Genomic DNA, 26,486 nt, shown 5'->3' on the forward strand with positions numbered 1-26,486 from the left:
AAGACTGTCAACACACTGCAAAATATATTCCCATGGGCAATATGTTTAAAAAAATATTGTTATGTGGTGCATTTATGCGCATTCTGTCACAGTACAGGGTGGAATGTCCCCCAATAAAGTACCTTTTTTTTATATACCTTATATAAAAATAAAGTAAATTTTTTTCAAAAAAAAAAAAAAAAAAAAAATCTTAGTTTAATATCCAATACATCCCCTATCTGGGCACCATAGCTTAAATGGATTTTTAGAACTGGGTGATGGAAAAATAGCTTGCTCCGTCAACTCCACGCATCGACCTGGTATTGCAGTACCTCCAGGAACAGTGTGCACCACTCTCTTACGCAGTTTTCAAAAAGCAGAAAAGAAAAAAACCCAAGGGAATAAAGGACGAGTTAAGGAGGACAGGACCGAGGCCCAGCCAAGCTGTCCCAAGCCTTTGCCTTCACTCCACCTGACCCTGCTGCACCTGCTCATGGCCAAAGTTAAAAAAGCTATATAGAATGAGAAAAGAGCTTTTAAAAAATAAAAAAATTAAGGATTATCATTTAATTGTTACAAAAAAATATAACAGAATATGTAAAAAGGAAACCAGGGCCGCAAAATTCAAAGCGAGCTACAGGTTTCAAAAGAAAGAATAAACCCCCAAAAATTCTTTAAATATATTAATAGTAAAAAAGGACAGATCCGAGCATGTAGGCCCTTTACAAAATAAACTAGAGTGGGTGACTGGGGACAAAGAGAAATCAAATTTATTAAATACCTTCTTAAGCTCTGAGTATACAAAGGAGCATGGGAGCTCATGCCCATAATGGGGATGAAACTGACACAGCTCCAAATGATCCACACTGGCTCACAATTGATATGGTCCATAAACATTTAGACAGAATAAAGGTGAATAAAGCACCTGGACCGGATGGCATACACCCATGGGTCCTTAAAGAATTGAGCTCTATCATTTCAAAGACATTGTTTCTAATTTTTAGGGACTCTTTAATGACTGGCATAGTACCACTGGATTAGCGTAAGGCCAATGTGGTGTCTATATTTAAAAAGGGGTCAAAATCTTTACCAAGTAATTCTAGACCTGTTAGTTTAACTTCTATAGTTGGGAAGATACTGGAGAGTTTAATAAAAGACCACATAGATGGGTTCTTGCTGGAAAAAAATATTTTAAGCAACAGACAGCATGGATTCATGAAAGACAGAAGTTGCCAAACAAATTTGATTTCTTTTTATGAGGAGGTGAGCAAAACCTTACGCAAAGGAGTAGCTGTGGACGTGGTATACTTAGATCTTGCAAAAGCGTTTGACACAGTTCCCCACACACGGCTAATGTGTAATGAAAAGTCTACAGGCTTGGAAAAACCAGTTTGTAAATGGATAGAAAACTGGCAAAAAGATGGTATTCAGAGAGTAGTGGTTAATGATTCATACTCTGAATGGTCTAGGGTTGTCGTGGTGTACCCCAAGGTTAAGTGTTGGGACCCTTACTTTTTATAAATGATATAGGGTCTGAGATTAAAAATCCCATTTCAGTCTTTGCAGATGACACCAAGCTGTGCAGTGGAATAACGCCCTTACAGGATGTCTTCAATTTACAAGCCGACCTCAATGTACTGTTTAATTGGGCAACTATGTGGCAAATGAGGTTTAATGTTGATAAATGTAAGGTTATTCACTTGGGGGTTAAAAATATGCATGCATTATACATACTGGGGGGGGGGGTACAACTGGGGGAATCAATGGTGGAGAAGGATCTGGGGGTTCTGGTAGATCACAAGCTTAATAATGGCATGCAATGCCAAGCTGAGGTTTCTAAAGCGAGCAAAATCCTCTTGTATTAAAAGAGGCATCGATGAGAGAGAGAGAGAGAGGGGGGGGGGGGCATAGGGGAGAAAGAGAGAGATCATTTTACCCCTGTACAAATCATTAGTAATTAATACCTCATCTGGAATATGCAGTTTAGTTTTGGGCACCAATTCACAAAAAGAACATTGGGGAACTGGAGAAAGTACAGAGAAGAGCAACTAAACGGATACGAGGCATGGAGGAGCTCAACTATGAGGAAAGATTAGAGGAACTGAATTTATTCTTTCTTGAGATTGAGGGGGGATATAGTAAACTTGGTGTTGAGCTATTCACCCTGAGGTCATCACAGAGGACAAGGGGGCACTCTTTACGTCTGGAGGAAAAAAAATGTAATCTCCAAAACACGGAAAGGTTTCTTCACAGTGAGTTGTGAAAATGTGGAATAGACTCCCCCAAGAGTTGGTTCTGGCCAGCTCAGTGGATTGCTTCAAAAAAGGCCTGGATTGTTAGATACACAGAATATAACTGGATACTAACATTTATAGGTAAAGTTGATCCTGGGAATATCAGATTGCCTCTCGGGGGATCAGGAAGGAATTTTTTTTTTCTCCAGCAGGAGCAAATTGGATCGTACTTTGCTGGGGGGGGGGTTTTGCCTTCCTCTGGATCAACTGTGGGTATAGGATTAGAATTTACTTAGTGTTGGGACCCTTACTTTTTATTATACTTATAAACAATATATGGTCTGGGATTAAAAGTACCATTTCAGTCTTTGCAGATGACAACATGCTATGCAGTGGAATAACATGTCGTCTCCAACTTACAAGTCAGCCTCAATGCACTGTTTACATTGGTAACTATGTGGCAAACGAGGTTTAATGTTGATAAATGTAAAGTTATGCACCTGAGGGCTAAGAAAATGCATGCATCATACATACTAGGGGGAGTACAACTGGTGGAGAAGCATATGGAGGTTCTGGTAGACTGATGACTTAATAGCAGAACAGAGTAGAGCAAGAGCCACACCACCCTAGTGGAGTCACATAAACATACCTAGATTGCTCAGCATAAGTGAGTACACCCCAACAGATTTGTCAGAAAACCTTTACTTTCTATTCAGAATGAACATTTTCTATGGGACACTAAACTACAAAATACTCCCACAAATGTGGGCCATTCATTGCAAAAAAGATTTGTTTATTTGCACACAAAAAAACAAAAAAGTATTTTTCCTAACAAATTAATTCAAGACCATGTGGCAAAAATTAAGACACCCCAATGAAAGTCTTCGGATCAAAGCTAAAATTTTAGACAACAAAATCTTAATTAACAAGAATTCAACTACAGGTGTGTCTAAATATTCATTAAACAGGTGTCCAACAGACAGCTGATTATAAAAGGGCGTTACTTAACTAATAACACCCCTCCCATTTCATGCTGTCAGCAATGGCACCACATGGAATAGAAATGTCGTTGCGCACATTTCCAACATGACAATGATCCAAAACACACTGTTGCATTTCTGAAGAACAGGGCGAAAGTGATTCAGTGGCCAAGTATGTCTCCTGATCTGAACCCAATCAAACACCTATGGAGAATTTTGAAGAGATAAGTTGAGCATTACTCTCCATCCAGCATCCAGGCTCTAAAAAAGGTCGTTTTTGAAGAATGGAAAAAGGATCGATGTTGCAATATGTCACTAATTTGTTCATTCCATGCCTAGAAGTCTTGATGCTGTCCTTACAAATCATGGAGGTCATACAAAATACTAGATGGAGTAGTTTTTGTTGTGGGATGTATTCATTTTTGCATCAACCAATTTGAGTAAAACTGAAGATTTTGTAATCCAAGTTATATTATTAACCTTACTTTCATGTAATCAGTTAAACAAATGTTCTATAAAACTCAGTTGTCAAAATTTTGGAAATTGTTCTTGCGTTCATTGAGATATTGATTAAAATCTTACTTTTCAAAAGGGGTTTACTCATTTATGCAGAGCACTGTACGTGTTCATGCCTGGAGAACCACTCTCTACACCATCCATGCCTATTGTTATTATGGCTCCCATAAAATTTCTAACATAGAATGTTAGAGGATTGCGTGCAAAGCCTAAACGCACTGCAATCTTGAATCACCTCAAATATCAACTGGCTGATGTACGTGTCCTGGTGGAAACCCATATTACTGGCAAACCGCACCTTGCTCTTAAAAAAAAACCCTTGACAGGCTGGCTGTACCAGGCCCCCTTTACATCACAATTTCAGGGGGTGGCAATCCTTATTGCTAAAACAGTACAATTCCAGTGATCCATTGCAAATCAGATCCACAGGGCAGGTGTCTATTCTTACACGCAATAATTAGTGGAGTGAACTGTTGCTACTAGCGTACTATATCTCTACTCTTTTCCAATTTTCTGCTGTGCATGATGGATGAACCACTTGCCAACCGTGCTATAGCCGAATGAAGGCTACAGCACGGTTGTCCAGTTCAGGGAGGGCATCATATGACGTCCTCCCATAACGCCCTGGGGGCACACACAGAAACGATCTCCATGATCACAGACACAGCTGATCACATGATGTGGTAAAAGGCCAAACACAGCAGCCTTTTACCACGTGATCAGCGGTAAATGCATTTGCCGATTATCGGCTGCACTTTCCTCACACTGTCACAGCGTGAGGAAAGTACTGCCAATAACCGGCAATTGTCAGAGGACGGAACGGAACCGATCATCGGGGAGCTGATTATCAGTGCCCTGATGATCAGCGCTCAGCAGTGCCACCCACCAGTGCCGCCCACCTGTGCCCATCAGTGCCACCCACAAGTGCCCATCAGTGCCTAGTAGTGCCACCCACCTGTGCCCATCAGTGCCGCCTCATCCTAGATTGTAAGCTCTAACAATTAGTGCCCTCGGTTTCCTCTTGTACCAAATTGTATTGTAACTAATGTCTACCATCATTTTGTAAAGTGCTGCGCAAACTGTTGGCGCTATATAAATCCTGTATAATAATAATAATCAACGCACATCAGTGAAGGAGAAAAATTACCTGTTTGCAAAATTTTATAATAGAAATAAAGAAAAACGTTCTTCAAATTTTTTGCTTTTGGTTTATAGCGCAAAAAATAAAAACACCCAGCGGTGATTAAATACCACCAAGAGAAAGCTCTATTTGTATGAAAAAATTTATAAAAATTGCTTATGGGTACAGTGTTGCATGACCGCGCAATTGTCAAAGTGTGACAGCGCTGAAAGCTGAAAATTGGCCTGGGCAGGAAGGGGGTATAAGTGCTTGGTAGGCAAGTGGTTAAGCCTTTATGGCCCAGTACCTCATAACTCCTATATAGTTGGGTGATTTTATTATGGTTATAGATCACTCCCTTGATAAAGTGGGCTCAGATGCTCCAGTTTGGCTCCCCTTACTAGATTTGGCAGGCTTTTAGCTGAATTTGTCCTGGTAGATACAGGTGAAACTCAAAAAATTAGAATATCGTGCAAACGTTCATTTATTTCAGTAATGCAACTTAAAAGGTGAAACTAATATATGAGATAGACTCATTACATGCAAAGCAAGATAGTTCAAGCCGTGATTTGTCATAATTGTGATGATTATGGCTTACAGCTCATGAGAACCCCAAATCCACAATCTCAGAAAATTATAGAATAGAACAAAAACTCTATAGCTTCCCACAGAAAAGTCAAACTTTCACCCTTGAAAGTGCAAATATCATAAACCTTTTCAATAATCTACGTTAAACACACACCCTCTCCCACAATCTCATACTACTACCATAGTGTCCATAAGTGATCCCGATGCTCATTGCTGCAGGAGGAGGGGATTCCATTGTGTACTCCTATTAAAGGAAAGCATACTCCCAGTGAAGGCAATTCTATCTGGCATATGGGGATTTCAGAATGCTTTGAAAGCAGAAAGAGGGTAATTGTATATTATCCCAAATGTAGAGCGGTGACACTTATTAGATTTGGCACTACTTTTCACTGATCACCAATTGTGTATTTGTGGTATTACACGGATTGCAGTGGTTGTTTCACAGGACCACTAGTGAAGCAGTGTGTGGATTTTCACTTCACGTGTGTGATGTTTATTTTTTAGTGTATTTACATCACCAGTGTGCTTGCATGATATCACTTATAATTTTTGTTAAAGACAATGCACTATATTTAGTTTATTTTTTTGAGGTGCTTTGGATTGAAGGGAAGATTTGGACATTTTCACAGTTGGAAGATTGGAGAGTGAGGACTATAATTTTTTCATTTTAATTTTTGGATTTTCAATTTTGAATTTGGGACTTTATTATGGACACTATGGTAGTAGTATGAGATTGTGGGAGAGGGTGTGTGTTTAACGTAGATTATTGAAAAGGTTTATGATAATCTCAGAAAATAACATATTACATGAAATCAATAAAACAAGGATTGTACATAGAATAATATCAGACCTCTGAAAAGTATAAACATGCATATGTACTCAGTACTTGGTTTGGGCCCCTTTTGCAGCAATTACTGCCTCAATGCGGCGTGGCATGGAAGCTATCAGCCTGTGGCACTGCTGAGGTGTTATGTAAGACCAGGATGCTTCAATAGCAGCCTTCAGCTCTTCTGCATTGTTCGCTGTCATGTCTTTCATCTTTCTCTTGGCAATGCCCCATAGATTCTCTATGGGGTTCAGGTCAGGCGAGTTTGCTGGCCATTCAAGCACAGTAATGCCACGGTCATTGAACCATATTTTGGAACTTTTGGCAGTGTGGGCAGGTGCCAAGTCCTGCTGGAAAATGAAGTCAGCATCCCCATAAAGCTCGTCTGCAGAAGGAAGCATGAAGTGCTCCAAAATCTCCAGGTAGAAGGCTGCGTTGACCCTGGACTTAATGAAGCACAGTGGACAAACACCAGCAGATGACATGGCTCCCCAAATCAACACAGACTGTGCAAACTTCACACTGGACTTCAAGCATCTTGCAGTGTGTGCCTCTCCATTCTTCCTCCATACTCTGGGTCCTTGGTTTCCAAATGAGATGCAAAAGTTGCTGTCATCAGAAAAGAGGACTTTGGACCACTGAGCAACAGACCAGGTCTGTTTTTCTTTAGCCCAGGTAAGATGCTTCTGACGTTGTTTGTTGTTCAGGAGCGGCTGGACAAGAGGAATACGACATTTGAAGCCCATGTCCAGGATCCATCTGTGTGTGGTGGCTCTTGATGCACCGACTCCAGCCTCAGTCCACTCCTTGTGAAAGTCCCCAACACTTTTGAATGGCCTTTTCCTGACAATCCTCTCCAGGCTGTGGTCATCCCTGCTGCTTGTGCACCTTTTTCTTCCACACTTTTCCCTTCCACATAACTTTCTATTAATGTGCTTTGATACAGCACTTTGGGAACATCCAACTTCTTTTGCAATTACCTTTTGAGGCTTTCCCTCCTTATGGAGGGTGTCAATGATGGTTTTCTACACAACTGTCAGGTCAGCTGTTTTTCCCATTATTGTGATTCCTACTGAACCAGACTGAGAGACCATTTAAAGGCTCAGGAACCCTTTGCAGATGTTATGGCTTAATTAGCTGATTAGAGTGGGACACTTTGAGCCTAGAATATTGCACCTTTTCACAATTTTCTGAGATTGTGGATTTGGGGTTTTCATGAGCTGTAAGCCATAATCACCACAATTATGACAAATCACAGCTTGAACTATCTTGCTTTGCATGTAATGAGTCTCATATATTAGTTTCACCTTTTAAGTTGCATTACTGAAATAAATGAACTTTTTCACGATATTCTAATTTTTTAAGTTTCACCTGTACATGGAGACATACATTCACCGGCCACTTTTTTTTTTTTTTTTTTTTTTTTAGGTATACCTGTTCAATTGCTTGGTAACTCAAACTGCTAATCAGCCAATCACATGGCAGCAACTCAATGCATTTAGGCATGTAAACGTGGTGAAGACGACTGAAGTTCAAACAGAGTATCATAATCGGGAAGAAAGGGGATTTAAGTGACTTTGAACATGGCTAGTTGTTGGTATCAGATGGGCTAGCCTGAGTATTTCAAAAACTGCTGATCTACTGGATTTTCATGCACAACCATCTCTAGGGTTTGCAGAGAATGTACTGAAAATGAGAAGATATCCAGTGAGTGGCAGTTGTGTGCATGAAAATGCCTTATTGATGTCAGAGGAGAATGGGCAGACTGGTTGCTGCGACATTCAGATGGTAGGGTCAGAATTTGGCGTAAACAACATGAAAGCATGGAGCCAACCTGCCTTTTATCAACGGTTTATGCTGGTGGTGTAATGGTATGGGGGGATATTTTCTTGGCACTAGCAACGTGTACCCAAAAAAGTGGCCGGTGAGTGTAAGTACCCTACATCCAGGACATATGCACGATTTTCATGTTTTTCCACTCTACTATGTCACATATTGATTATATCAATATCTTTGCTATACAAACTGGGAGAGGTGGGATTTAGTGCCAGCGTACTGTGTTCATATAGTGAACTTGGTGTTGAGTTATTCACTTTAGGGTCATCACAGAGAACAAGGGGGCATTGTATGTCTGGAGGAAAATAGATTTAAACTCCAAATACGGAAAGGTTTCTTCACAGGAAGAGCTGTGAAAATGTGGAATGGACTCCCTCAAGAGCTTGCTCTGGCCAGTTCAGCAGATTGCTTTAAAAAAAGGCCTGAATTCTTTCCTAAATGCAAATATAACTGGATACTAACATTTATAGGTAAAGTTGATCCAGGGAATATCAGATTGCCTCTCAGGGGAATCAGGAAGGAATTTTTTCCCCTGCAGGAGCAAAGTAGATCATGCTTTACTCAGGTTTTTTGCATTCCTCTGGATCAACTGTGGGTATAGGATTGTGTATATGGGATTGTATAATTTTCAACTAGATGGACTTGTGTCTTTTTTCAACCAGACTAACTATGTAATTGACATTTAAATTCTTTGGGGAAAAATAAAAGAAGATTCCCCCTTATATTATGCTTCTCACCTGCAGCTGTTCACGAAGCGCACTCTGCTCCTTTGAAAACTTCTGCTCAAACGCCTTTCTTTCCTGGAGGAAACAAGAGATTTGAAAATTTTTGTAACAAGATGACAGCAGCATAGCAATCAAATTCTTTTTTTTTAACAAGAATTAGTTTTACCTTGTCCAGCTTCTCCATAACATCTTGGTTCTGTTGATTCTAGTTAACACACAAAACACAATAATTAATAAAAAGCATGTTGTACACAGAAGGCAGCAAAGTCGAAAGTTATGATGTGTAGCAGCACACTAATCAGTGGTTTGAAACAGAACCTGCAATATACCACTTGAATCGTAATTTCACTTTGTAGACTTCTTGTATCAAGCATGAACTCTTTCACTGCAGCAACCACAGGCAGATGTGCCTTTTGTGATTTGCTCCCAGCTGCCAATCACAATCTGTAAGTTGACCTGCAGAAGCTGTGCTAAGGAAGACACAGCATTAAAGTTTATTTATTGCTCATCGATTAACTTCTCTTATTGTCCCCTATTTGGTCTGCTAAAGTATGTTTATGTTCTATTATATATACACACACACTATATATATATATATATATATATATATATATATATATATATATATATATATATATATATATATATATATATTTTTTTTTTTTTTATTATTATTATTTTTTTTTAGATAAAGTGGAATGGGGGTAAAGCACGTCAGGTTATTTTTTGCTGTCCCATTTCATCCTCACTTTTTGTTCTGGTGATCAATCTAAATGTAGGGATTTACTATTTCATTGACAGTGGTCGTCATGACCAAAAAAAAATTTGACATAAGGCCTAACCCTTCCTCACGCTTTTAAAAAGTATACACTTAAAATATATAGCTGAAAGCATTTTATTATATCATTCCAAAAAGGGCAAAATTATACCAGGTGATTCTTCAGAATTTCTTAGCAATCATGTGTCCCCTTGCACTCTATTATCTCAAAGACTCTAACCAGGTATCAAAGGCAATCAGCAGCAGCAGCAGGAGGATATCACACGGCAGACTGAATAACAATGTTGCTGCACTATTCTATCCTTAGCACTGCAGTGCAATATGATTTTACAGAGCGCATTCTCACATAAATTGCATTTCATGTTAAATAAAAATGTCTGTTCATGGACTGAAAAGAATATTAATGTGTGCCATATGTAAAAACAACATTTTAAAAACTAAAAAGAACACAGCATTTTGTACAGTAAAAAAATGACATACAAAATAAGCTTTGTTACCACTAAGCATGTTCTATAGACAACATATACAAGGACATTAAGTGGTAATAAAAGACAAGGTCCTACACATGCAAAAGGGGAAAGATTAAAGTGATTTAAAGAAACAGCAGTGAGTAGAGTCAGCACATGATATAGAGCATAGAGAGCAGTACACATTATAGAACTGTGTTAGCTTTACTCTTCTCTTACCAGTTCCTCTATCTTTGAACTGAGCTGTTTGTTTGTTAAATTACTGGAGTCCAAGGCAGCAGACAAATCTTGGAAACGAGACTGCGGCGCATGCACATACAAATGAGAGAAGACAGATTGAGAAAAGGAAAAGGAGAACAATAAACATTTATAGACATGGGCATTATAAAAGAAAACAACGCTTTGTTTACATATTCAAGCCTACCTTTCTAGTAATGAAGGCCATGAATTTTGTGTGTTATGGCCTGCCGCTTTAGGTTTCATTAAAGACTCCTGCCCACTTACAAAGAAATGAAAGGTCTATAATTTTTTATCATGTATATTCATACATCATGATTCATATATATCATGTGTATTTTAAATGATAGAGACAAAATATCAACCAAAAATCCAGAAAAAACACAAGATACAAATGTTATAAATTGAGTTGCAGTTCAATAAGTAAAAAAAGTATTGGATCTACAAGCAAAACATGACTTAGTACTTGATGGAGAAACCCTTGTTGGCAAGCTCATAAAATGTTTCTTGTAGTTGGTTACCAGGCTTGTACACATCTCAGGAGGGATTTTGGTCCACTCTTCTTTACATATCTTCTCTAAATCCTTAAGGTTTCTTGGCCGACGCTTGGCAACTCGAAGTTTCAGCTCCCTCCATACATTTTCTGTAGGATTAAGGTCTGGAGATTGGCAGGCCACTCCATGATCTTAACGTGCTTCTTCTTGAGCCAGTCCTTTGTTTCCTTGGTGGTATGTTTTGGGTCATTGTCATGCTGGAAGACCCATCCACGACCCATTTTCAATGCCCTGGCATGTGTTCTGGAAGTGTTCTGGCTGAGAGAAGAAGGTTCTCATCCAAGATTTTACAATACATGGCCCCTCAATACGACAAAGTCAGCCTGCACCTTTAGCAGAGAAACAGCCTCAAAGCATAATGTTTTCACCTCCGTGCTTGACTGTAGGGATGGTGTTCTTAGGGTCATCGTCAGCATTTTTCTTCCTCTAAACAGTTACGTTAATGCCAAAGAGCTCAATTTTGGTCTCATCCGACCACAGCACTTTATCCCAATCCTTCTCTGAATCATTTAGATGTTCATTGGCAAACTTCAGAAAGGCCTGTACATGTGTCTTCTTGAGGAAGGGGACCTTGCGGTTGCTGCGGGATTTCAATCCATGGTGGTGTATTGTGTTACCAATGGTTTGTTTGGAGACTGGTCCCAACTGCCTTGAGATCATTCACAAGCTCCTGCTGTGTAGTTCTGGGCTGATCCCTCACTTTTCTTATGATCATCGTTACCCCATGAGGCAAAATATTGTATGGAGTTCCAGACCAAGGGCAATTAATGGTTATTTTGTATTTCTTCCATATCTGAAAAATTGCTCCAACAGTTGTCTCCTCACAAAGCTTCTTGCCGATGGTCTTGTAGCCCATTCCAGCCTTGTGCAGGTCTACAATCTTGTCCCTAACATCCTTTGACATCTCTTTGGTCTTGCCCATTATTGTGAGGAAGACTGAGATTTTGTGGACAGGTGTCTTTTATACACATAACGAGTTGTCATTAGGAGCACCTTCTAAAATTGAAATCTAATCTGTGTAGCACATGAGCACATAGCCAGTCTGTGTGAGTCAGAATTATTGAAAGTTGGTAGGGGATCAAATACTTATTTTACTCACCGAACTGCAGCTGAAATTATAACATTTGTATCATGTGTTCTTTCTGAATTTTTGGTTGATATTCTGTCTTTATCATTTAAAATACATCTATGATAAAAAAAATATAGGCCCTTCATTTCTTTGTAAATGGGAAAACTTACAAAATCTACAGGGGATCAAATAATTATTTTCCCCACTGTACATAACCTTGGTTGAATTTGTAAAATGTTAGCCATTTTTAGTGCACCAATGCCACAAAACAGCTTGCTTCCAGTATGCCAAAAAACCTAAACATTTATGGAAGAAAGCATTTGAAGCAATGAGACCAAAACTGAACTCAATGGTCCCAACCATAAGCATTATGTTTGGAGAGTAGTCAACAAGGCCTATGAAGACAACACCATCTCTACTGTGAAGCATGGAGGTGGATCTTTGCTATTTGTGAGGGATGTGGTCTACAGTAGCACAGAGAACTTAATCAAAATGTATGGCAAAATAAATGCAGCACATCAGAAAATTTTGGAAAAACATTTTAATTAATCTGCCCAGAAGCTGCATATGGAGAGCACTTGGACTTCCCAACAAGACAATGATCCAAAATATAAAGCAAAATCAACCCTTTAGTGGCTGCAGAAAAAAAACAAAAAAAAAAAAACGTGGAGTTTCTATGGTGGCCATCACAACCTTTTGACCTCATCATTAAAAGGATAAGTTCACCTTTGGAACATGTTACATCTTCCATCCGTTTTTAGAGTGGAACATGTAACATGTTCCCATAGCCTCAGCCGCGCCCGCCCTCTGACAAATCGTACGAGGATAAATTTTCCTGTACTGTCAAATTTGAAAACAGCGTGGCCATGCGGGGCTACGCCCACGCGGCCATGTCACTCACAGTGTTCAGTGTTAGCAGCTGTGGGCTTGTAGTTTTCAATGAACTACCATGGTGTGAAGCCTCCGGTCAGTATATCTGCTTGCTCGTACATCCCGTACAGCAAGCAAATATTCTGACAGGTCTGCAGGAGACCTGCACGGCTTCAGCAATTTACTGATAGCTGGTGCAATGCTTTACAGGCTCCTTTGGACAAAATAATAAATGCACATTTTTTTACCTGCAAAAAAATGTGCATTTATTATTTTTGTCCAAAAGGTGAACTTATCCTTTAAGACACTTTGGGGATATCCCTAACCAAATTAAATTTACAGGACTTGGAGGCTTTTCCCAAGAAGAATGAGCAGCTTTCCCATACAAGAGAATAAAGGGACTATAACAATTTAACTGAAAGTTGTCATTGATGCTAATGTGACAATACTTGATATTAAAACTTAGGGGTATGCAGAACTTTTGAACAGGAACATTTAATATCTTCCTTTACCAAAAAAGTTCACCTTTACCAAAAAAGACACTATGAAGTCCCACAAGGGTGAGCTCGTATGTAAACCTACCTTCCAGCCAGGGCTTCCTTTTAGTTTAAAGAATGTAGCCTAAAACCACATTTAAAAGAAGCCTTCCTAAAATCTCCTGCAGCCTGTGATGGCTCCATTCTGAGTTACTGCAGGAACAGGGCAGCTGTCGGAACCAGGACCATGGTTCCATGGGAGAAAGCGATGTCCTGTTCTTTCGGGCCACAAATGCGCAGTGTGTGCTCTCTCCTGTTGCTTATGATAAGCTCAGCTACTGCGACAAGCGAGAGTACAAACTGCGCATGTGTGGCTCGAAGAAACAAGACAGCACTCCCTCCTATGGAGGCTCCCTTGAGTTATGGGGCACTGGTCCCAACAGCTACTCTGTATATAAATAAGCTTTGTATTACACTGTGCTGTTCCGTGATGCCGAATAATTATGAATCACATTAAAACAAAAAAAAAAAAAAAAGTGTGTTTAGTCTGATCACTCAGGTTTTCTTAAAACAAAAAAAGGCCCCTATCAATTTCCCTAAGGGTATACACAATTGTATTGGCTGAGATGTAGCAGAAAGCTTCTGTTGTACACATTTCCTTATATGGAAAAAGGTGCCAAAATGGTTATTCCTGCATGACTGAGCTAACCTCAGAGCTCTGCACTATTGAATTCAAACAGGGAAAAATAGTATTTAATATTTAAAATATTTAACCCCTTACATTGGATGCCTCTCATTGCTTGGCCTTATAGCTCAGTTTGTGTATGTTTGTTTTTTTATAAACTTTCCTGGTGGAGTTTATATCAGACAAGCATGAATTATCACAGTTAAACTTACCTCTAATTCGGGACTCGTGGCTGAGCTGATATTCTCCCCATTCATGTAAGAATTACTCTAGAAAAGGAAACCATTGTTTTTACAGATCAGAGCAAAGCTTTGTGATCACACATACACACACTACACACACTCAAACAGGGTATTTTTTACCTAGCTTTTAGTAACAAAAATGTTAGGTTAGGACAATTTATCATAAAAAGGTTTATGTATTATTATTCCTCATTTTGCAGGCATGGTGTTAGGTTGGCCATATTTGATCATTTTTACAAAATTGGTTACATTGGTAGAATGACTGAGTGTATAGCTAGCATACAGCTGAATACGTTTTTAGCAATAGCAAAGTTGTTGCTCATACTGCAGACTACTGGATTCATTGAGAGGGAGAAGACTGACTTTGGGTGAGAGCACCATTTTTAGATTTTTAATTTTAGCTGTCATAAATAAGCTTTGTATTACAGTGTACTTATAGGATGTATTTTATTTAAACATGCTTTTTCACCATTCTGAGCTCGGTCTTTCCTTTTTCAAATGGGCTTGCTTTAAAAGGCTCAAGCTACAATACACACCTCCTCTTCAGCCTGTCCTCTGCAATAATTCCTTTATAGCACTAGAGGTCTTTTCAAGACTGAGCATAGGGCACCATGGACTCATCCAGAGATATGTTACTATGACACCCTGCTCTCACATTCAACAATGAAGTCCAGACTGTGGCTGGAATCAAAATGGGTCCCAAAACTCATTTCATTTGGTCAGGAGTTATAGCCTTCCCTTACTCTGCCAACAAAAATACTGATTTCTGTCTACGGTGCTGTTGGAGATTTTCCCTTCCCTTCTTGTCTGGTAAAACCATTGTTACCAGACCAACAAGTGAGCGGATTATTTTAAAGAGAGCCCAAAAAGCAGTAAAACACAACAGGGGTTCTAATCCTTTCTCAATTTATCCAAAAAAAAAAAAAAAAAAGTGTTCACTAGACTTGTACTTTATTCACAGGTAAAAATGTGTGCAACTGCTCAAAATCTCCAGATAACCTCATTTGTTCTATGCACTCTGTTCTAAAAGCATTGGGTGTGGTTCACAGGCATACACCTGAGGTTTCTTCCCAGTTTTCCCCTCATGAACCACTGTGGAAGAACCCAAATCTAATACACTTCCCAGTGCTGACCCTGTACTGTGGATGAAATATAGGATTAAGACACCCCATTATACAGAGCCTTGAAAAAGTATTCATACCCCTTGACATTTTCCACATTTTGTCATGTTACAACCAAAAACGTAAATGTATTTTAATGGGATTTTATGTGATCGACCAACACAAAGTGGTACATAATTATGAAGTGGAAGGAAAATGGTAAATGGTTTTCCAAATTTTTTTACAAATAAATATCTGAAAAGTGTGGCATGCATTTGTATTCAGCCCCCTTTACTCTGATATACCAAACTAAAATCTAGTGGAACCAATTGCCTTCAGAAGTCACCGAATTAGTAAATTCCACCTGTGTGTAATTTAATCTCAGTATAAATACAGATGTTCTGTGAATCCCTCAGAGGTTTGTTAGAGAACAATAGTGAACAAACAGCATCATGAAGGCCAAGGAACACACCAGAAAAGGCCAGGGATAAAGCTGTGGAGAAGTTTAAAGCAGGGTTAGATCATAAAGAAAAAAAATATCCTTCGCTTTCAACATCTCACGGAGCACGGTTCAATCCATCATCCAAAAATGGAAAGAGTATGGCACAACTGCAAACCTACCAAAGCATGGCCGTCCACCTAAAGTGACAGGCTGGGCAAGGAGAGCATTAATCAGAGAAGCAGCCAAGAGGCCCATGGTAACTCTGGAGGAGCTGCTGAGATCCACAGCTCAGGTGGGAGAATCTGTCCACAGGACAACTATTAGTCGTGCACTCTACAAATCTTGCCTTTATGGAAAGATTGGCAAGAAGAAAGCCATTGTTGAAAGAACCCCTTTGCAGTTTGTGAAAAACCATGTGGGGGACACCGCAAACATGTGGAAGAAGGTGCTGTGGTCAGATGAGACTAAAATGGGACTTTTTGGCCTAAAAGCAAAATGCTATGTGTGGGAGAAAAACACTGCACATCACCGTGAAACATAGTGGTAGCAGCATCATATTGTGGGGATGCTTTTCTCCAGCAGGGACAGAGAAGCTGGTCAGAGTTGATGGGAAGATAGATGGAGCCAAATACAGGGCAATCTTAGAAGAAAACCTGTTACAAAAAGACTTGAGACTGGGAAGGAGGTTCACCTTCCAGCAGGACAACGATCCTAAACATACAGCTAGAGCTATAATGGAATGGTTTAGATCAAAGCATATTCATGTGTTAGAATGGCCCAGTCAAAGCCCAGACCTAAAGCCAATTGAGAATCTGTGGCAAGACATGAAAAGTGCTAATCACAGATGTTCTCCATCCAATCTGACAGAGCTTGAGCTATTTCTCAAAGAGGAATGGGCAAAAATTTGTCTCTAAAGATGTGCAAAGCTGGTAGAGACATCTCCAAAAAGACTTGCAGCTGTAATTGCAGCAAAAGGTGGTTCTAAAAAGTATTGACTCAGGGGGGGCTGAAGACAAATGCATACCACACTTTTCAGATATTTGCAAAAAAAAATTTGATAATTTTCCTTCCACTTCACAATTATGTGCCACTTTGTGTTGGTCTCACATAAAATCCCAATAAAATACATTTAAGTTTCTGGTTGTAACATGACAAAATGTCAAAAATTTCAAGGGGTATGAATACTTTTTCAAGGCACTGTATTGTGTCCCACAGTTCCCTGAGGACCTTTTATAATTTAAAATCACTTTATTAACTGCTTAACACTCATTTCTTAAGATATATTCAATTACAACACACTTCCCAGTCCCAGTATGGGACCGTCCAGCTATTAGAGCTTTTTGGCAAGAGGTTTTGACTTGTATCACCTCGATAACTAGCATTTCTGTTCCCCTCTCCATAGAAGTTTGTCTACTCAGTTTAGTTGACTCTTTTGCAACCATTAAACCCACACATACTCTCCTCACACTGTTATTTTATGCTATAAAACTAATTATCCTCTTCCCCGCTGCCCTATAGTAGAATTACTGCTACAGGGCTGTGCAAAATCATATATTATATATATATATATATATATATACACACACACACACACGATTAGCATTTCTGGGTAGGGGGCGTGCACGTGCGCCACCCTACACGCTCCACACCATTGGTGGATACAGATGTCAATTACCGGGTCCCGGCCAGAGATTCCCCACCGGCAATTGCCGAGTAACACTGACAGGGGAGAGACCTGTGTGTAAACACAGGTCTCTCTCCTGCCAGCAAGAATATGCTGCTGTGTATTTCTCTGCACAGCAAAGAAATACACAGCAGCATGTTTCCCTAGTAAAACACACACAGCACATGATGTAAAACAGCATACAGCACAGTTAACCCTTTGATCGCCCCAGATGTTAACCCCTTCCTGCCCAGAGTAATTAGTACAGTGCTCTTTATTATAACTGATCACTGTATTCGTGTCATTGGGATGTCAGTGGCAGTCAGTTCCCACCCAGTGTCAGAATGCCCCCCGCAGTCCTGCAGTAAGTCGCTGATCGCCACCATTACTAGTATAAAAAAAATTAAAATAAAAATTCCAGTATATATACACTGCCATTTGTAGATGCTATAACCTTTATGTAAACCAATTAATTTACATGTATTGGGATTTTTTTTTTTCGCAAAGACATGGAGCAGAATATGTTTTGGCCTAAATGTATGATGAAATTTAATTTATTTTTTTTACTGGATATGTTTTATAGCAAAAAGTCAAAAATATTGTTTTGTTTATTTTTCTCAAAATTGGCTTTTTGTTTATAGCTCAAAAAATAAAAAAACAAGCAGGTGATCAAATACCACTGAAAGAAAGCTCTATTTGTGGGGAAAAAAGGACATACATTTCATTTATGTACAGCATTGCATGACTGTGCAATTGTCAGTTAAAGTAATGCAGCGGCGTATCACAAATATTTGCCTGGTCAGGAAGGGGGATAAATCCTCTGGAGGGCAAATGGTTAAATTATCGTGGAAGAAAACATCAGCATTATCTTTGGCGGCATGGAAATCGTTGGTAAACAAAAGCAATCCCATTGTACAAAGCCAGATATTCGAGCAGGGGTGCATTCAGTAAGTTCAATAAGGTGTGGGGCAGATAATTCTCTTCGGCTCATGCGGTTTCTGATTAAGCGACTCTATGCATTTACATTTCTAACTATTAACCTATGGACTATGCTCCCTCCCTTTTGTTTTAGACATCACTGTGCCTACTTAGCTATTGGGAGATGATCAGGGTTATCCTGTACTTCATGGAGAGTTGCTGTTCTCCTTGAATTCTCACGGCTATGTCACTTGATGCATACTCCTTGGTAAAATGTCAATAAACAGAATTAAAAAAAAAAAAATGCTACATGCAAAGTTGTAGCAGATATCATATACCCAATGGAGGAGTGTTACTTAAACTGGAGCACTCAGAATCTGGTGCAGCTGTGCATGGTAACCAATCAGCTTCCAACTTCAGCTTGTTCAGTTAAGCTTAGGCAATAAAACCTGGAATCTGATTGGTTTCTATGCACGGCTTGTAGTGACTTTTGGACTATTTAAGAAAAATGATATTATCCCAAAGAGGAAATTCTAAGCTGACTGTCATGGGTTAACATAGTTGGTTGATTTCAGGTGACCTTCCAGGAACCTACCATAAACAATGAGTGGAAGCGACCTGTTTAAAATACAATAAGATTAAACACCACTATTTGAGGTTTTGCAGATGCTCAAACTACCATAATTTGACAATGGTGGGACTAAAACCTTATTTACTCTTTATTACAAGACCTTGCAGATGTGTGTTATTTAAACAAGCACCATTGTCTATGGAAAGCCAGAAGATATTTCCTTTGAAGGTCTCAAGGAAATTCAATTATAGTGAGTCAAACATCTCACTAAACTCCAACTGGATGTGTACTCTAATTATCACACAATAGTGCTAGTAACTAGACGCTTCTTATGTCATCTCTCCTTAAACTTTGCCCTCAGCTCATAAGGAAAAACTTGGTTCATTTAAGATACAAAGGAAAGTGTGGCATATACCCACACACCAAGATCTATTCAACAAAGTTGGGTACTGCATGCCACTCAACTAAAGATCATGAAGTCATAGAATATAAGATGGCTTGTGAGTTGGGTAAATTACATATCTCCAAATAAAAGTTACAATAATACATGAGTCTATATCAAGATGGAGAGAGAGATGGTATAAATCAGTGGTTCTCAACCTGTGGGTCGCGACCCCTTTGGGGGTCGAATGACCCTTTCACAGGGGTCGCCTAAGACCATCGGAAAACACATATTTCCGATGTGTAAAGAGCAGCTACTGTGTAGAAAGCAGCTGGAGTGTTGAAAGCAGCTACTCTGTTAAAAGCAGCTACTGAGTTGAAAGCAGCAGTATTGGAGGTAAAACGACACTCATGAATTATAATTACTGGGTAAATAATTTTATGGTTGGGGGTCACCACAACATGAGGAACTGTATTAAAGGGTCGCGGCATTAGGAAGGTTGAGAATCACTGGTATAAATCATCTGATGAACGGGAATTAAGCACACGAGATAATACCAGAACAAATTATACCAACATTATACAGAGATCGGCCATTTCATGACAAAAAAAATCAGCAATCCCAATACAGCTCATATCAGGAAGATGAGACACCAAATATTTCTATGGTCCTTATTCAAGAGTTAGTGGGGAAGTCATTTATACCTGAATAGGACCCATATATTTTATCCATAAAGACATACTGTTTATATCAAAGGGTGAGTCATCATTAAGATCACCAGTTCATTTGTGATACCTGACTGTCCCCGGTGGACAGGTAAGGAACTTCTAAAAGGTACACAAACTTCTTAACCGTCCAATCAACAAGCCCGTTGGGAGGTCCTTCGGAACAAAGGACTTGTATGGTACAAAAATGCCACACGCCTCAAATTAAAAATCACTTCTAAAATTACTTCTGAAATCACTTCTTGATCACTTCTGAAACTATACTACTGAACTTCTAAACTAATTCATACTATATTTTTCATTTGACTATACTCGCTGCTTCCTGCTACCTGTGGCCATTTTGCTGAAAACTTCCAGCTGCCATTTTGTTTTTGAAGGAAAAGACTTTCGCCAGAGACTCTGCTGCTGATTTAAATTCTGGTGCCTGACTGACCAGAAACAATTTTCTTTTCCCAACTGCATCCCACTGGGAGTCCTCAAAAATGGAAATTCTGGGAGTGGTGAGACTGTGCCAAAATACTATAATTTTCTTTTATATTTCAAACTTAAGATTTACAACATTTTTATTGTGTGATTAGGAATGTACCAAGGTTATCTGAATAATTATTAATGTTACTGTTTGAGTATTAGTACTGAGATCATATACTGCATACTAACTGATTTGTAGTGTTTTTGTGGTGCTAATTATCAGAGATACTTTCTTGTTTCCCTACGGCCGCGGGAAATTGGAAATAATATCTGAAGCACTATAGGTTGCAACTAACTCCTCTAAAATTAGTTGTAAGTCATTTGATAACCATATATTGTATTATACCATAGAGATTAGCGTACTATATCTTTGATTGTGTGTACGAATATATTCATCATATATTCGCGTTTGTATTAATATATATATATATATATATATATATATATATATATATATATATATATATATATATTTGTACATAAATAAATGTATTTATCAAAAAGGCAAATTTTGTGTATATGGTAACGAAATCACATTGGTGAAAAGAACTCAAGAAATATTATTAAGTGGTGATCAAATTATTAAGGTGGCCAAATTATTGGTTTATTAAATATTTGCCGTATTTTAATGGCTGGAGGCACTGCAATATTTTGTTTAAGGGAGCCGACACCGCCCTGCTTAGTTAGTATAAATTATTACATAAACCACCACAGGCTGCACCAGACTTTGCATGCTCCAGTTTTAGTAAATCAACCCCAGTTTGTCCTAATTTCAGATTTCTAAAATTACAAGAAAAGTTGAACATAGCTCCACTATATTCACTGGTCTTTTTCATGTAAGCATATGCCACAAACCTCTTCATATCATGAATCACATTATGTTCTCTGGACAGAAATAGGTTTACCTACTTGTGACACCAGTCCATTCAGCTGTTCAGAAAGCTGCCGCAGACTGTCCGTTGATGAGACAAACCTAGTAAATGGTACACATAAGTAAAGGTGTTGTTTTTCCCACCCAATTATAATATTAATAATACAGTTTACTGTAAGAAATGTTGTTTTCCTGCTATTTGGAGAACAAGCAGTTTTTCACGGTGCAGTCACCCAAAACAAATACTCCAGTTCTGGAAGATTCTGGTTGAATCAACGTGTTTCTTACATTTTCTGGTGACCCACTGAAAAATCTTCACAAACTAACTCGAAATTTCTCCCACCCGCTGCTGCAATCGCAGTGAGACACATACTTGACATAGGATATTTTCTGAACACATACAATGTAGTGAATTCAGCAGACTAATGCATCCCACTGCAGTGGGAGGAAGTCTTAATTACAGGAAGAAAAAAAATTGAGGAACTCCTACCCATTTGTAAGAATAAACCCTTTAAGAATATATAGATGCTCATGGACCAACCCTTATCCGCCGGTCACATAAAAGCCGATTTTGAAATTGTGCGACTTACAGTGAAGTCGCACGATTTCAAAATTTGGGTTACCTGCTGACTTCATTGCGATTTGCAAGACATCTGACACAGATGTCTATGCAAATCGCAACAAAAGTCGGAACCGCACCGATATGACCGCTGTAATAGCGGACAATAGGGTGCGACTTGGCATACGATTAGCAAACCGCATGCCAAGTTGAACCCAATGTGACCGGGGGCTTAAAGTGTTTCTAGCTGTTCATAAGTGCAAATGACTCCACTAGTGTAGAGAGCTCCTGGTAACATTCATTCCTGCATTGTAAGGAGGGCCTTGTTGTTGTTGTCAATTTTTAATCCCTAATAATGCCAAGACTTTCCCCATCATTTAATAATCCAATGTCAGAACCTAAAGGGCAGTAGAGTCTCAGAGAAGAAAATGTAATATAGTGGGGACAAGGGACACAAAAGTAGAATAGCCAAGCAAGCTGCCTGTGTTTCAGCAGTATGATTAGTTTTATGAAGTTTAAAACCCTGAAAGGTTCAATTTACACCTCTGCACCTCTAGCTGAGTGATATCCAAAGCCAGCACCCCTACTCCTGAGCCACAGAGGGCAAGAATACCTCACTCGTGCTTGGAGCAGTGATACAAGGTTTTAAAGGTTCACATCACAGTCATAAGCCAACATCAATGCTCTGTACCAGCATACAAGGTATCTCTGGGATTTGGAGTATCCTCCAGAATTAGAGGAATTGTTTTTTTTAAACCATTTAATGCAGGACACATACTGAGGAGAATACACTTACCTGTTTCCATCGGATGTCACCTTTGTACCATCATAGTCATTCTGCTGAAGAAGAAAACAGGTATTACCAAAAGCAAGGAAGCAAAAAGAAAAGAAAAAGAAAAGAGAAAAGCAAAGAGATCAGAAAGGCAAAACCCAGAAAAAAGAAATGACAGAACCACCAAATTATCTATCCACAGCCAACACAAACCAATGCAGCATGCTAAAGCAGAGAGGACTCCCAACACCCGAACTTGATACAAGAAACAGGAAGTACACATCCCCTACTTCATGCCAAAACAAAACACCATAATTGGTTGTAAACATGAAATTGCGTTGTACTGCGTGTATCTGCTTAATCACAGTGTTAATAAGTTTCCAAGCATCAGTCTGCCACTATAAAAGCCACAGTACCATTTTCCCATTTTTAATATTCTGCAGTTTGCCCCATAACAGGGAAAACACAAATGTCACCTAGTAAAGTTCCCTTTAAAGCAGGGGTAGGCAACCTAAACAGGTGGAGATATGCCTGGAGAAGTCAAAGATCACCAGGCACAATGTCACCTCCTCACACCTGATTTAAACCTCTAATTGTCATATTACTGTGTTGCAATCATGTGCATTCCATGGCAATCATGGGTTTAAATCAGAGGAACATCAGTGCCTGCTGCACTTGTGAATGAGCCCTTAGCTGCATTCGGCAGTGGCACCCTTAGGGCTTGTTCACACAAAGTGGGAAGTGGTGAAACTCTGAGGTTTAATCTCGTTTTTTACCCCCCCCCCCGCCTGAGGAAGCAACCCACAGTAGGAATTAAATCCTCTGTTGCTTTTGGTGGGTGCTACTGCCTGCCAATCACGACCCACATAAAGGGGATCACTCTGCAAGAGAGTGGCATCATTCACTGGAATAGGTCATGCTTGGAAGGTGCTACACCCATCATGACAGGGTGTATAACTCCTGCTGCAGCATGTGTACATCCCTGACCACTGCAGCTAAACGGGGTGTGCTTGGGGCATGGGTGGCAAGAACATATATATATATATATATATATATATATATATATACATACATATATATATACACACACATACATACATACATACACAGACACACACAGTAAAGGAAATAAGTATTTGATCCCCTGCTGATTCAGTCTAAAAATCGAATGGTAGGTGTATTGTAACACTGAGACAGAATAGCAACAAAGAATTCCAAAGAAATGCAGGTCTAACAAATTATGCACGGATTTGCATGTTCGTGAGGGAAATAAGTATTTGATCCCCTATCATTCAGCAGGATTTCTGGCTACCAGGTGTCTTTCATACAGGTAACAAGCTGAGATTAGAAGAGATTAGAAGCAGTCTCTTAAAGGCAGTGCTGCTAATCTCATGTTACCTGTATAAAAGACACCTGTCCACAGGAGCAATCAAACAATCAGATTCCATACTCTCCACCAAGGCAAAGACCAAAGAGCTGTCCAAGGATGTCAGAGACAAGATTGTAGACCTACACAAGGCTGGACTGGGCTACAAAACTATCGCCAAGCAGCTTGGTGAGAAGATGACGACAGTTGGTGCAATCATTCGCAAATGGAAGAAACACAAAACAACTGTCAGTCTCTCTAGGTCTGGTGCTCCATGCAAGATCTCACCTCGTGGAGTGTCAATGATCATGAGAACAGTGAGGAATCATCCCAGAACTATACGTGAGGATCTTGTCAATGATCTCCAGGCAGCTGGGACCACAATCACCAAGAAAACAATTGGTAACACACTATGCCGACAAGGATTGAAATCCTGCAGTGCCCGCAAGGTCCCTCTGCTCAAGAAAGCACATGTCCAGGCCCGTCTGAAGTTTATCACTGAACATCTGAATGATGCAGAGGAGGACTGGTTGAAAGTGTTGTGGTCAGATGAGACCAAAATCGAGCTCAACTCGCCGTGTTTGGAGGAGGAGGAGGAGGAATGCTGCCTTTGACCCCAAGAACACCATCCCAACTGTCAAACATGGTGGTGGAAACATTCTGCTTTGGGGGTGTTTTTCTGCTAAGGGGACAGGACAACTGCACCGCATCAAAGGGACGATGGACGGGGCAATGTACCGTCAAATCTTGGGTGAAAACCTTCTCCCCTAAGACAGGGCATTGAAAATGGGTCTTGGATGGGTGTTCCAGCATGACAATGACCCAAAACACACGGCCAAAGCAACAAAGGAGTGGCTCAAGAAGAAGCACATTAAGGTCCTGGAGTGGCCTAGCCAGTCTCCTGACCTTAATCCGATTGAAAATCTGTGGAGGGAGCTGAAAGTTCGAGTTGCCGAACGTCAGCAACCAAACCTGAATGACAGAGAGGATCTGCCAAGAAAACCTGGTGGCCAACTACAGGAAACATCTGACCTCTGTGATTGCCAACAAGGGATTTGCCACCAAGTACTAAGTCATGTTTTGTGAAGGGGATCAAATACTTATTTCCCTCATGAACATGCATATCAGTGCATCATTTGTTAGACATGCATTTCTTTTGACTCTTTTGTTGCTATTCTGTCTCTCAGTGTTACAATACACCTACCATTCGATTTTTAGACTGAATCAGCAGGGGATCAAATACTTATTTCCTTCACTGTATATATATATATACATATACATATATACATACATACATATACATACACACACGGTACAGGGGCGAACTGACCATTTGGAAACTCGGGCACTGCCCAAGAGCCTGGGGTCAGTAGGGGGCCCCATGAAATGCCCCTGGTACCTTTTTTATAGGCTTTTTTGCGTTTGGGAAGGACACAGGGGCCCCATGATCCCCTATTGCCGGGGTACCCATGAGTTGTCATAACGTTTTCATACCCCCTTCACTTTTTTTCAATTCTGTGATGTTGCAGCCTGATACCAGATATTTACATTATATTTTCCTATCTACATGTAGTGCCCCATAATAAAGTGAAAACAGAATTTTAGAAATGTCAAAATTTTTGAAAAAGAAGAAATTGAAATAGCACATTGGCATAAGCATTCAGACCCTTCGCAACAACACTTGCAATTTAGCTCTGGTGCCTCCCATTTTTTTTGAGGATTGCTGAGATGTTTCTACACCTTGGAGTCCACCTGTGGTAAATTATATTGATTGGACATGATTTGTAAAGGCACACACCTTTCTATAAAAGGCCTTACAGCTGACAAGCAAAGTAAAAGCCATGAGGTCAAACGGAACTGCCTGCAGAGCTCAGAAACAGGATCTGGGGAAGGCTACAAAAAATGTTCTGCTGCACTGAAGGTTCCCAAGAGCACAGTGGCTCTCAAAAGGAAGAACTTTGGCACAACCAAGACTATTCTAAGAGCTGGTCGCCTGATCAAACTGAGCAACTGGGGGGACAAGGGTCTTGGTAAGAGAGGTGACCAAGAGCCTGATGTTCACTCTGACTGAGCTCCAAAGATCCTGTGTAGAGATGGGACAACGTTCCAGAAGAACAGCAATCACTGCAGTCCTCCAGCAATCTGGCATTTATGAATTGGGGGAGGTGTCACTAGGCAGTGCCCCTAAAATAAAAAATCCCCCCCCCCACAGTAGTACCCCCTGCCCCCCCTTTACATCACCACAAACTGCAGTGTCCCATACTCCCAATGCAGTGTCCTCTGCCCCCTTCATATCATCTTGCTGCAGGTATCATGAGAGCAGCCAAGGCTAGGGGGAGGCAGAGCCGCGGGGTCACACGACCCGTCGGCTCTCCGTGGTTGACCGGGCAATCGAAGGCTTGCTGACCCCCCCGAAATAAAAGGGTCTGAATACTTAAGTATATGTGATATTTAAATTTTTTTTTTA

At 39.9% G+C, this 26,486-nt stretch overlaps 1 protein-coding gene and 1 pseudogene across 9 annotated transcripts in view; one reads left to right on the plus strand and one right to left on the minus strand.

Annotated features, from left to right (window-relative positions):
* Positions 1–26,486, minus strand: part of GOLGA2 (golgin A2) — a 120,520-nt gene that overhangs the window by 47,427 nt on the left and 46,607 nt on the right. For 5 of the 9 annotated variants that reach the window (XM_089668983.1, XM_089668979.1, XM_089668981.1 and 2 more), the window contains 6 exons: positions 22,678–22,721; positions 21,361–21,424; positions 14,153–14,209; positions 10,269–10,349; positions 8,971–9,009; positions 8,817–8,879 (listed from right to left, as the gene is read on the minus strand). In XM_089668983.1, the coding sequence (XP_089525109.1) occupies positions 8,817–8,879; positions 8,971–9,009; positions 10,269–10,349; positions 14,153–14,209; positions 21,361–21,424; positions 22,678–22,721 (348 nt within the window). The remainder of the gene's footprint in view (positions 1–8,816; positions 8,880–8,970; positions 9,010–10,268; positions 10,350–14,152; positions 14,210–21,360; positions 21,425–22,677; positions 22,722–26,486) is intronic. The other 4 variants (XM_089668984.1, XM_089668980.1, XM_089668982.1 and 1 more) reach the window with 1 other exon arrangement.
* LOC149469470 (U2 spliceosomal RNA) lies at positions 156–333 on the plus strand (annotated as a pseudogene).

Source organism: Staurois parvus, unplaced genomic scaffold, assembly GCF_062004578.1.
Source record: "Staurois parvus isolate SC_StPar_1 unplaced genomic scaffold, SC_StPar_1.0 ptg000068l, whole genome shotgun sequence".
Taxonomy (NCBI): Eukaryota; Metazoa; Chordata; class Amphibia; order Anura; family Ranidae; genus Staurois; species Staurois parvus.